General features: G+C 35.9%; 1 protein-coding gene across 1 annotated transcript in view; it reads right to left on the bottom strand.

The window, feature by feature from the left end:
• Nucleotides 1-12652, bottom strand: part of tok (tolloid-like protein 1 tolkin) — an 85519-nt gene that overhangs the window by 46562 nt on the left and 26305 nt on the right. The window contains exons 3-5 of the mRNA XM_090395580.1: nt 10916-11049; nt 9135-9255; nt 6700-6878 (exon numbers count right to left, since the gene is read on the bottom strand). Coding sequence (XP_090251706.1) covers nt 6700-6878; nt 9135-9255; nt 10916-11049 — 434 coding nt within the window. The remainder of the gene's footprint in view (nt 1-6699; nt 6879-9134; nt 9256-10915; nt 11050-12652) is intronic.

Below are 12652 nucleotides of genomic sequence, written 5' to 3'. Positions count from 1 at the left end.
TAATTCATTGGCTAATTCCTATATTATTAAGCGATATCTCCAGGGAGTCATCGAGGGAGGTCATACGTTTATGCCCCAGCCTGTTGTACCTGCTCTTGAATTCATTCATACTACTGTTACACCAAGCTATGAGGGAAAAAAAAAAATCAGCTAACGCCTTTTTATTCCCGTATACGGGAGTAGGCGAGGCCATTTAGCCTTATCTAACTTTTGGAGACTGAGTGGGCAGTTCAATCTCCACTGGTACCCAATCAGAGACAGATGGCCCAAAGCTATCACTAATTAAGCGGTACGCAGTGAAGAGAGACGGCTCAAATGTGCCGCCATCTCGTGGTCCCTAACCCTAACACAATATATTTAATGTCTGACATAATGTGGGTTCTACGGTCGATTTTCTTGAGTTTACAGGACGAAAAACCCGAGTTTCCGGGAGGAAAAACCTGCTTGCCCGTGCCAGAGATCTACTAACTCGGAAACCGGTCGAAAAAAGGCTTAGAAAAATTTCCTCTAGTCGCCGACTAGACTCGAAACAAAGTCTTCCTTCGTGCGGCCAAGCGCGGTGGTGTGCAAACGCCACATCCACTGAGCTACACAGGCTTTTGAGAGAAAAATTTAACTTTAAAACCCTTTCTTGACAGTATGCATTATCAACTTCCAAGGATGCCCTCGTGTCCCTTACCCACCCTGCATAAAATGAAAAACTCCATTTACTGAAATTCTGCATAACCCTTACAGAAATTTATGTCTCGATCATATCACCCGTCTTTCTCCAGTTTCCTACTGTTTGCATTCCACAAAATCTCAATCTATCTTCATAATTAGTATTCCGCAATCCCGATATCATTTTAACATTCTCCATTGCACACTCTCCACTATATCAGAATCACCACGGAGATGAGGAGATCAGACCTGACGCAATATTCCAAGTAAGGTCTTATCAAGGCCTTGTAAAGAGGCAAAATTACTTCCTTATTACATGTGAACGTTCATTTCATCATTGCAAATATACTCCGAGTTGTATTTGCAGTCTTCCCTATACGGCCCCGGAACTTCAACTTTCTGTCTACTAAAACTCCAAGATCCCTAGCCTGATCAGTTTCTTCTAGCAAAAAGTAGATACACAATATGATACCACATTATGTATCTAATCACACCAAAGCGCATGACTTTACATTTATTAACATTGAACTAACGTCCATTTTCCCGGGACAACAATTCCAACCTACTCAAATCATCCAGCAAGTGCTGCAATATCAGCCGCATTCCTGATCACCTCGCCTATCTTCAGCAAATTATATATCCTGTCAAATCTTTCCCAATGTGATTAATATACAAGTGTCAATAACAATGGACTAAGGACTGGTCCTTGTGGCACACTACTAGTTACCTTAAATTTTGCAGACTCACTTCCCCCCGTATAAAACTTTTTGATATCTGACATTACCAATTCTCTTATCCCCGCTAATATTTTATAATCCAAACCTATATTCTCCCATTTATGCAACAATCATCCATGCTGTAGGCTGTAAAAATCTTTAGCAAAATCGAAAAGTATCATGGTCTCTCCATGATACTTTTGGATTTTTTGTTTAGTTCAATGGTAATTATTATAGAATGTGAGCAAGTTGCTAAAACATGACCTTCCCTTAGTAAAAACCCATCCTGTTCATTGCAAAGTACAGATTCACTGTCAACCCATTTATGAATGCGAGCCCTAACCAATTTTTCCAACATAATTATAGATCATGCGTGCATTTCGCCCATACGCTATTTATTCTTCGAACTCTAGGGAAACATTCTGATATTTCATCATTTAAGTATTTTTAAACAATTCCCATGCACTGTCCATATCATTCCCATCCAACAACTGATACCATGGGGCAGAATCGAGCATACTCCTCAGATGGTCATAATTCCCTGCTTTGTAGTTCAGCATGTAACCTTCTTTTGAATGCAAAATTCATAAACTTTGCCACATCCCAAGTGATAATACTACATGATCAATGTTACCAACTGGTATCATGTATAAGACGATTTTTTTCTATGATAAATTGTGTGAATTAAAGAGAGTTAAGCCATTTTGAGTTACAGTACATATTGAACTTAATCTCGAGAAATATGCATGTATTATAAATTTTCACTCTTTGAAAATGTATCTTCTTCTTTCACTAAGCGTTATTCTTGCTTCCTATGCAGGGTCCGCGTGTTACTTAGATGCGACTTCTTGTTAGTACCACCCCCAACTGTCCTGTCCTAGGGTGGGGGAGATATATTTTTGGCTGTAGTAGCGTATGTTCACTGGGCCGATTTGTCTGCTTTGCGGGATGAAAAACGCCAGTCAAACTGGCGGAAAAACCCTGCTGCCCGCTCCCAAGACCGACTAACTTGGCTATGGCAGATCCCCAAATTCCTCACGTCTTCGACGGGAATCGAACCTGGGACACTCCTTCTCTAGTCATATGGTTGCGAAGCGCACAGCCAGTAGGCTAACCGCGCGGACTCTCTTTGAAAATGTATATAACATCTAATTTTTAAAATATGTTTAATATATTGACGAGCAAACCATCTATATTAACTGTTCATATATAGACTAGCACAGTTTCCGAAATTGTAGCTGAAATCCTGAAGTTAGGGAATGATGCTAATTAGGAAGGTGCAAACCTTATTTGAATTAGTTTTCGAATTATAAAGAGATATTTACACAGTTTTAAGGATGTTACACACTGGCTGTTATGCAGTACCTTCTTACTGTTTCCTTTCCTCTCCCCATCCATATGATAAATTAACAAAGTGCATTCACGTATTTGTTTCTTTGTCATGAATAATTTTGATGGCAAAATTCCGAAGAGAAAAGCGCCTGAAGTACTTGAAAAAGCTAATCATTGAAAACGCTCGCATGTATGTGAAACATTTTGATATGAAGCAGAGACAGTTTTGGTGGAACAATATGGCAACTCAATCCGGCTTCATCTTTGAACTACAAGTTCTATACGACAGATGAACAAGATGAATGAGCGCTATCTACAGTAAGCGAGGACGCTAATAACAGTTCCGCGTGGTGACAGCTACTTATCGTGCAATCTTGAGCCTTGTTTCAGACGGTCTCGTCGAGTTTCTGCAATCGGGTCGCGGGGAAACTTACGCCGATACGGTCCGATGGCGACAGTTTCAATGGCAGTAGGTGTAATGGCTACCAGAATGACATGTTGCCATTTATCTTCATGTTGGCTTTTAATATCTGCCATAACCTATAAAAATTATTACATCAATACGTTAAATAACGTCTTGACGGTGTGTTACGGACTTAGCACGCTCACGCACATACCTTAAATGCAAATAAAGTGTGGATATCTAAATATTAATAAAAGTTTCCATAGTCGCTCGCATATTAATATCTGGATTCATAAACCTGTTCATAGTTTCATTCGCACGCTTATTTTTTTTTTTTTTTACACCGTACAACGTTTGAAACTGTCAAACTATTTTCGTATCAATATTGAGTTTCTCAATTATTGTGCAAATCAAGGTTTCATACTTTAAAAAATACATTTATTTCTTTATTTTTAAAATAAATAAATTTTGGAACTGGTTAAAACAGAACATTGAAATGAAATACAATTGGCAGTACAAATATAGTACTCTTTAATCAATTACTCATACCGTTTAAAATTAGTTACATTTCAGTTCAATGGTTATGGTGACACCTGGCGGCGAGTTGGTTTAGTAGCTTATATCTCAATTTAAAGGATAAGATTCTTGATTGTTCTTTGCCGGACTGCTTTGAATGGATTAGATTTTACAACAGGATAATCTTATATCTTAATTTAAAGGATGAGATCCTCTCGTGCAAAATAAGTTTTAAAGCTAAAAGAAATCCAATAATTTCGCGGTCCAATATATCAGAATAATCTCGAATCTAGAATAATAAGTTCGAGTGTGAACTCCAATATTTTAAGAAAAATAAACGGAATTTGAATATCACGGAGAAATAATAATTGTGTTCTTCCATGGATCTATCTTCCGCCTCTCTTCTCAATCGCAGTAGGAATTCCTTCCTAATTATTCCGTGACCTCATGTATCAGGTAAGCTTTTCTCTTGATCTCTTTTCTACTATCTTTCCATTGAGATTCCAGTGAGGAATCTGAGAGGAACATCAGCAGGCAGATGTTCCTCTCAGAATATGGCCTGCCATGTTCATCTTAATTTTACAGACTGTTCACTAGTTTGGTATTTCAGTATTTACATCCATACCCATGGCGGGATTGGAATCCGCAACCTGTTGGTCGGTGAGAGGCTACGCTAACCACTAGGCCAAGTATTCATTTTGTTCTTTCGATAAGCTTCTCAACATTATCAAAATTCCTTTCTCGTATTCAATGAAGCATACATTTATCATGTATAAAGATTTGTTGCCGATTTTATTTTCTTTCAAATTTTAGATGATATTCTGAACTTCATAACCCTAAACAGGATATCTGATGCATGTGTGATTATGCTCATGTTCCACATTCTTCTTTGTTTTTCTTTGATAGATACATTTAATTTTTAGTATGATCTTGTAAAAAGAATTCTGTTTTATATTGATTTTAATCTATATAATCATTTTAATTCTATTTTAATCAATCAATTTTTGACAGCTTTGGATGGCAGGAAAACAGTAATCATTAGTGCTACTTAAACATTGTGGATTTTCAGCTTCTTATTTCCTCAGGAAGTGGATCACCATTATGATATATTGGTCACTCATTCCAGTGCATGCAATTTATACTGTTTGGAGCAGAGACTCAGAATTATCTTCTATAATTAAGCGTTTCTTTATATAAATATTGTGCCATTTGGACAGAGATTTGGTTCTTTCTAAGTTCGGATATTTAAACTCTCTCTTTCCTTTTATTTCTTCCTGCTTAAATTAGTGCCTGAATACGTCAATAAGTCTTTTCACTTATTCTCATTAATCAGCTTTTTCTCTGCACAGTTTGCACCTAACATCAGCAATGTGTGAATATTCAGAAATATTTTATTTTTAAAATAATTTATATTAATAAACTATTTTAATTCTGCCATGTGAAATTTAATTTTCTAGTCACACGGCAACTGAATGTACACTTTAATCTGCTCAAATCACTTAGGAGTATGCTTATACGTCATTCATTTTGTTTATTTTTGTAGTATAAGATGCGCCAAATAAGGATTGAATGTATTGTAAAACAATAAAACTGTCGATGGAATTTGTTTTAAGCTGAAGAAGATGATGCGTATGTAAAAAGCCGAACATTTGCGCTAACCAAGCATTTGTTGAAATTTGAATAATTTTTAAACAATCCAATTTCAACAGGCATTACGTATAAGTTTACTTGAGGGCATTTAAGTCAAATCCATTCAAATGCTTTCAAAATATTGAGAAAAAATGCACTCGCGTATCTCTTCATTTTCTATTCAAGAGTGGGGACAATTACATCTACTGTAGTAGTATCAAATGTAGTATCTAAGCTTTCTTTCTTTATTCATCAATGTGGCACCTGCATCATCTTAGGATGATGTAATCGCTCCTGAGCTTCACTGTTCTACTGGAGCCTTTGTTCATCAGCTTTCAATTTCTTTACAGTTTCATGGAAGGGGCTTGTAAGAATAAGATATCGTGTTGTTCGTTCATATAAACTAGTCGAATGTCATTAAATTTCTTAAACACTAGGTAAATAGATGAACATTTTACTGGATTAGTTACCTTAAAAATCATACATAGAAAGACAAAACACAGTGTATAACGTTTGATTACAGACATAAGGTGTTGTTTGAGTCGTAAGGTTGGATTTTTAACAAATTGCTGAAAGACGAAAATAATATATATTTCATTTATTCTTGATAATTGGGAACAGTTCTTTATCACCAATTATTGGAAGTACTGAAATTAGTCCAAGTTTAGCGTTTGAAAATCTCGTAGTGACAAACTTGCTATTCTTAGAACCGTGGCCTGCGATTCATTGTCCAATTCGCGTTTTTTTGCTACGACTGTTGAAATTTAAACTAGTTCCGACAGGAAGTGAGTAGATACCGGAAATTTGAACTGCGTTTCTACGGCGCACGCTGCAGACATTGATGCTATTAATCAATTGACTTTTCCCCACCATTTGTCCGATACGCAAGATAAGCTGCGATAATTACTTCCCAACTGTCGATAAGGAACATTGAAATAACCGAAAGGAAAATTCGCGTCGCATGCTGAAAACCGGAAACGATGTACTGTGTACGCTTGCCATCGGACAATCTTTATTAACGAGATAATTATTAGCTGGAGGTTTCTATTCGCTAAGGTCATGGCCTATATTAATAAATGTTTTATATCAATTTCATTAGTTTCCTGTTTCCACCATTCATGTGTTAATTCATAATGGATGTTAATTTTCAAAGTTTAAAAATATTCCTGAATGTTGCATTCCGGAGATTTTTCACACTATCAAAGTTTCTTAATAACATCATTTTGCTCTTTTGATGAGCGAAATTCTTCACTCCCAAAATATACATCACTGCATGCTTCTTAAGAAGTGTACATGTTTTACTTAACACCGTGAAATAAATTCATTTTGCAAATGAAATTTAGTTTTTGAACAAATCAGATTTTAATGCAGAGTATCACACGCTATTGGTATTAAAAAAATGGTCATCAAATAGAAAATAAAGTTTTAACAGCAGGCACTTACCCGCCATTATGTTTTTAGTGACAATTTGAACGTGATGGTCACGATCGGGTCTTGTGTGTTCGTGCCAAAATCCTACGACATGTCCAAGCTCGTGGACTACAATCCCAAATTTATCGCAGTTCTTGCCGATAGAAATGGCTTGTGGCCCATTCCCACGTTTTCCTACGAATGAACAGCACCTGAAATATTAAAACTGAAGTTATTTGAGCGGATATAAATGGAAATTATTAACAGAATACAAAGTGCAAAAGGATTATTTGTTCGCACGAGTTACTCCTGACTGCTTGGAAGCTATAATGTCTTCACAATTAATTTGTTTCTTCCCAGGAAAAGTATTTTTGTTTTTACATAGGAGCATATAATATTCAATTCCTAATTATACCAAAATGGATTTTTTTTTCTGTGACTCCTGTAGAATGGTCAGTCGCCAGAAATGTCAACAAATGATTACTTCTAATTGAATGCAAAAAAATGTCAATTGTTTTTGGTACGGAAGGTAATCCAATCTCCTGCACGGTCGCTGAACTGAAGCAATGCACAGTTTCGAAACACAGAGGCCATAATGTAGTCCTTCACCATATTTTAAAATAATTAACTCAGCAGTAGGGAGCCAAGTTTTGAATCCAGATTCACATTACAAAATAAATAAGTAAATTAAGATATTTTATGATAGTAGGATTACAGAGCCTTAGGAACTGACGGATCATTATTTTGAAGTTATTCGATCCTTCTCTGGATGCAAAAAATTAATTGCACGCTATCCAGACATTGGATAATAAAGGCAATCAGATCGGTCAATTCTGGTTAAATGTATTTTTACAGAAGAGAATCAATTTTTGGCAACGAATTCTGCCTAAAACTGTAAAGAGAAATTGCAGAGAACCAAGGAAACATTCGTCAGAAAATAAGACTATTTATAAACACGAGAAGTAAGAATATGGAGTAGACGATTACAAGGAGGAACGTTTCATAACGTAGCATTTCTGTATGGTGATTTCATTCTTTATCACCGCAACGTAGAACCGTTTTTGGTATATTTCGTTATCCCTAATTTTGCCATCAAGACGGTCCAAATGAAACGACATCGCATATTTAATTGCAAATATCACATTGAGTTCCATTACGTCAGGAAGGAATTATTTTGCCGTTGAAGTGATCATAATGGTAGGAAAAATATATTTCATCGGGCATGGACCTAGAACTAATTTAGGGGGAAAAAAAAGAATTTTACTATAGTGTACCAATATTGCTAAATGAACATTACATACTATTTTAATTCTTTACACAGTGTAGTCTGAAGTTGGTCAACTTTGAATTCTCGATATTTCCATTGTTTTTAAGAACTATCATAATGTCTGCGACAGTTTTACGTTATCAAAGAACTCAGTCAAGTTCTTTTGTAAAAATCCAACAACGTGCAAAAGTTAGAGCTTGTTAATGAAACGTCGACCTGTTTGTGGTCTATATACTCTAGACATATGATTTTGTCTAATTTTGTCACCGCAAACGATCTGATTGAAACTAAAATTGAAATTATCCCATAAATTTTAACAGCGATCCTGATTACTGTACCAAAGTTCATTGAATTCCATGCAGCCAGCGTGGATTGGATTATGTTTTTGAGAATTACAACGAAGCAACAAGGTCAGTGAAGATGAATATATGGAAGCTTGGGCAGCGCTCATGTCTTTTAATAGTGCAAACTAAGGCAACTCCGATGACGAGGATTGTATTCCCCTTAGCTATCAGGTCAATTTTATGAAACTTTCAACATTCAAAGCCGATTGTTTCTACAAACATTCGGCTTTGAAATAATGTTGAATCTAGTATCCACTTTGCCTACGTAAAATTTATTGAACAGCTAGAACAATTCATCGCCGTAAGCGGGGGCAAGTGTATACAAATATAATATATATATACTAAAGTAATTTTATATACTTATTAGATTCAATTGTTGTTTTAATATGATGAAACCAGAATTCGTGTAATATAGTATAATATTAATGAAGTTCCTAGATGTTTAAAAACTAACATCTCAATATTTTTTATATGACTCCAACTGAAAGGTTGTAAACCTACTACAGTATATTAGTACCGTATATACAGAATAAACACTACGTATATATAGTGTTCACATACGGAAACGCTGCTCTAGCGACCAAACATGGAAATCTTTTAAGCCACATTTTAGCCTCCAATAAGCAGAGTGGGGTCCCCACACGGGTGATGAGGTTCACATACCACCGAAAGACAGTCACATACATCCATGCTCAACGGGATTCGAACTCAAAGCCTCTTGTTTGGACAATGGATACGATAAACGCTCTGTCAACCAGGACAACAACAAATTAAGTTTGAATTGCTTTCTCGCTAAATATGACATTACTGAAAGGCAGTAAAAATTCAACTACAGGATTTGAAACCAATTTACTTACCCACACGGTCGTTCTGTGAAAACAATGTAGTTTGGATGATCTGATGTTCGTTCAACAAACTTAATGCAAGTGAAATTTTCCCAATGCCGCATTGCTTGTTTGAACAGTGCCCGATGATCACCTAATAGAAAAGAAAATGAATACAAATGCCCTCATCCTGAATAACACTTTTCGTTTACAGTGGCCCAATAAATACTTAACCTAAGATTTCCTAAGAGATTTTGTAAGTCGGTTTAACATATTTAAATAAAAATAAATCATAAAACATTTCAAATACGGAAACAGAACTACGCAAAATTCTAACCTTGTTCTTTAAGCAGATAATTCTTCAGTTAACTTTTATATAGTACTCGCATGAATTTGAAATTTGTGAAAGACCATTGTTGAAGTAATTCAAGTAATCTGTAGGCAAGCCAGTTTCTTCAAGAGCATTAGAATAAAATTCTGATAATTAGAATATGATCTTGGGTGTTCATCATTTATTTATTTATTTAATTAATTTAGTCTTGTTTCAATTCATCTGAAAAGTTTCTGGCGTGAAAGTCGAAAGAGCCTCCCATGCACGATACATTTGTTGATGTGAAGTAAAAGATGAATTATGTCAAATATAATTCGCCTGCATGGAGATTAGTGGGTTTGGATAGCTAGAGGACAAGCACAAGGTTTAAGTCTTCAGTTATGCACATAGCACGTAAAATATTTCTGCAACAACTAGTGAACGACTTGGTTTGTAATCACTAAAAAAGGAAGTAATTACTCTCACAACGACTATCAAAAATTAGCTATAAGATTGTGGAATTTTCTTACAGTAAGTCATGTTGTAACAGGCTTTAAAGAAAGACGTTGCGTGGGGAACGAAATTTGAATTTCCGAAATTTTCACTTACTTAAAAGATGGAAATCGCCCCTCTGATTTACGCAATTTAAAAGCTACAATTTTAAATATATTTAGAAGATAGTTTGAACACCGTCTATTGAGTACCCAACAAGAAAATACTCAATTTTTGTCTACTGTGTAAGACATCTAATAGTAAAGTATTGTTATAGCACGTTGTCCAGCAGATATACGCCAGCCATTAGACAGAGTAGCTAAAAAACGTTATGGTGATATATGTTGTAGTTGGTGGATGGAGTGGTGGAGACAGAGTTGTAGAGCAGGTGCCCTTCCTCGATGAGTCTTTGGACTCCCTGGAGGTGTCATGTAATAATAATAATAATAATATAATTTATTTTTCGTGTAATTTCTTTCCGGTATTTAAGGTTTTGTTAAAGAAGACCACGAAGGAAATGTGAGTACTGTTTTGTATTCGGTAGGTCACACGAGTTACTGTAAAGTGGTATAAAAAACACTTTTAAACATCTGACGAATTCCATCTGAACAGCACTTTGGGCATCGGGTGATTACTTGCAGAACAACAGAATTCCAAAATACACCCCAACATATATGCTGAGTATTTTTTCAACATACATGGAGTGCGGCATGTTTACAACACACTCTTACGCTGCGATTTCTGCTTGCTTAAAATGAGGTGTCACCAGGCCTTCATCGACAGAATTCAGGTGTTCAAATACATTAAAAATGCATCCGTATCCATGCACATATATTACTCCTCACATTGGTTTTATTTCTTCCGCTTAATATGAGATATTTCTCACTGTAATTTGAATTGTCTGCAATTCAAATACACTGAATGAATTGTAAATTGACAAATGGATATCACATATGATTACTGATTGTGAATTCAAATATCTTAGCTTAAACTAATCTCTTAAGTCACTCACCGCTAAAATTTGATTCTATTTCGTATGGAATGATCGCGTGGTCCCATAAGCGGTCAGACCTGCCTGTTGCAGCTCTATCCGATCGACGCAGTGTTTGATGAAGCTTGTTTTTCCTGCTCCCTCGGCGTCTTTTCCTGAAAAAAAAAAAGTTATTCAGCATATCAGAATTATATCAGAATTAATAGCTTCATTCAGTGCTGTCGAGGAGCTCAAATTTAGAAGGAAGATATAATCACTAATAAAACATTTGACTACTTTCAAATTTATGAGAAATGACTAATTCTGTATAACTGCACAGAGAACACGTTTCTGTTGCTTTCAGGGTCTGACTATGTCAGACATCATGCTCTGGCTCCGATCATGTCTGGCTATGTCAGACATGACGATAAACTTTATAACGAAAATGAGGTACAGCTGTTCATGTTTTGTTTTTTCACTGAAACCTCCGTTCTGATACCATTCCTTAGCATAGAAGGATATTCGAATAACTAAAAGATGTTTTGTTTTCTTATTGGAAGAATGAATTAAAGAGTAAGAAAAGTAAAAGAATAAAAATCTCTTTCGAAAAAGCCAGTCTGCGATGTTCATGGACATTTGGATTGTACGTGAACCGGTCCAGAACAGGAGCTTTTGAATCAAAAGTTCCAGCTCAAAATCCAATAAACTGGATGATCAAGAAATGTGCCTTTTGCTGTGCAAAAATCGCTTCGATTTTTGCACAGCAAAAGGGAGTGGGTTGCGAAAAAGGAAGTGGGTTGCGAAACTTCTTCGCAAGCCACTTTTACAGACACAAACACACTTTGTTCATTGCTGTTTCGTCGAATTTAATTGAAGCATGTTCCAATGTCCTGCAAACTTTTTAACAGAATCATTTTGAAACCACAACGCATGCAAAAGTCTGTTGTTTATTCTGCTGGATCGAATTCTCGGTATTGCATTTTCACAATAAAAACCCACCAAAGTGGAATAACATGCCTGTGGTTACGCACTTGGCGTGTCTTGTGTTTGCGTCGTAGGATAACGAACTCTTGCACATGCATACGATTGTACCCTGGTTTTCGGATTTCCGAGAAACTCACCTCTCCATTGCAATAACTTTTGGAACATTTTCGTCCTCCCCATATCTAGAATTATAGATATCGTAAGGACGCAAATCAGAGGCCATGGACAGACGATTTCGTCGTTGCTTCTATTAGCAGGTATGAAGGAGATATGAAGCAATGTTTCTTAGCTAGAACACTGCTTCATATTCAGACCATCAGTCAAAGAATAGTAACAGAAACCTAAGAAAACTTTTGGGCAATAAATCATCGATCGAACTATGTGCAATCTTGTTTCTCGTGCTGCTTTTCTTTATTTTTCGACGTTGATCGACTTCCTCATTGCAAGGATCATGTTCGGTTGAAATTCTTTCTTTAAATAGATACATCCCATAATATCATCCCCATATGCTATTTCAAAGAGGTACACAATAGTGATAAAATTCACTAGTAATTTTATCACTATTAAGATAAAAGTTAACACTTTCAAACATGGTAAAAATTGCTACAAAACAAAAGCACATTTAACTCAACTGGTCTACTACAAGAGATTGATACCGAAGGTACGAGTATGACCAGAAAAAAAAATTGTACGGCAGTATCTTAATAATGAGCGCACGGTTGACCTTGAAAACATGCATTCATTTTTAAACAAGCTTCGTACTGATCTAATATACTTACTGGTTTTGAACTAAGG

The sequence above is a fragment of the Typopeltis vanoorti genome, chromosome 7 (assembly GCF_054136105.1).
Source record: "Typopeltis vanoorti isolate ZY-2024b chromosome 7, IOZ_Tvanoo_1.0, whole genome shotgun sequence".
Classification (NCBI taxonomy): Eukaryota; Metazoa; Arthropoda; class Arachnida; order Uropygi; family Thelyphonidae; genus Typopeltis; species Typopeltis vanoorti.
This window is presented reverse-complemented; position numbering and strand designations above follow the sequence as displayed.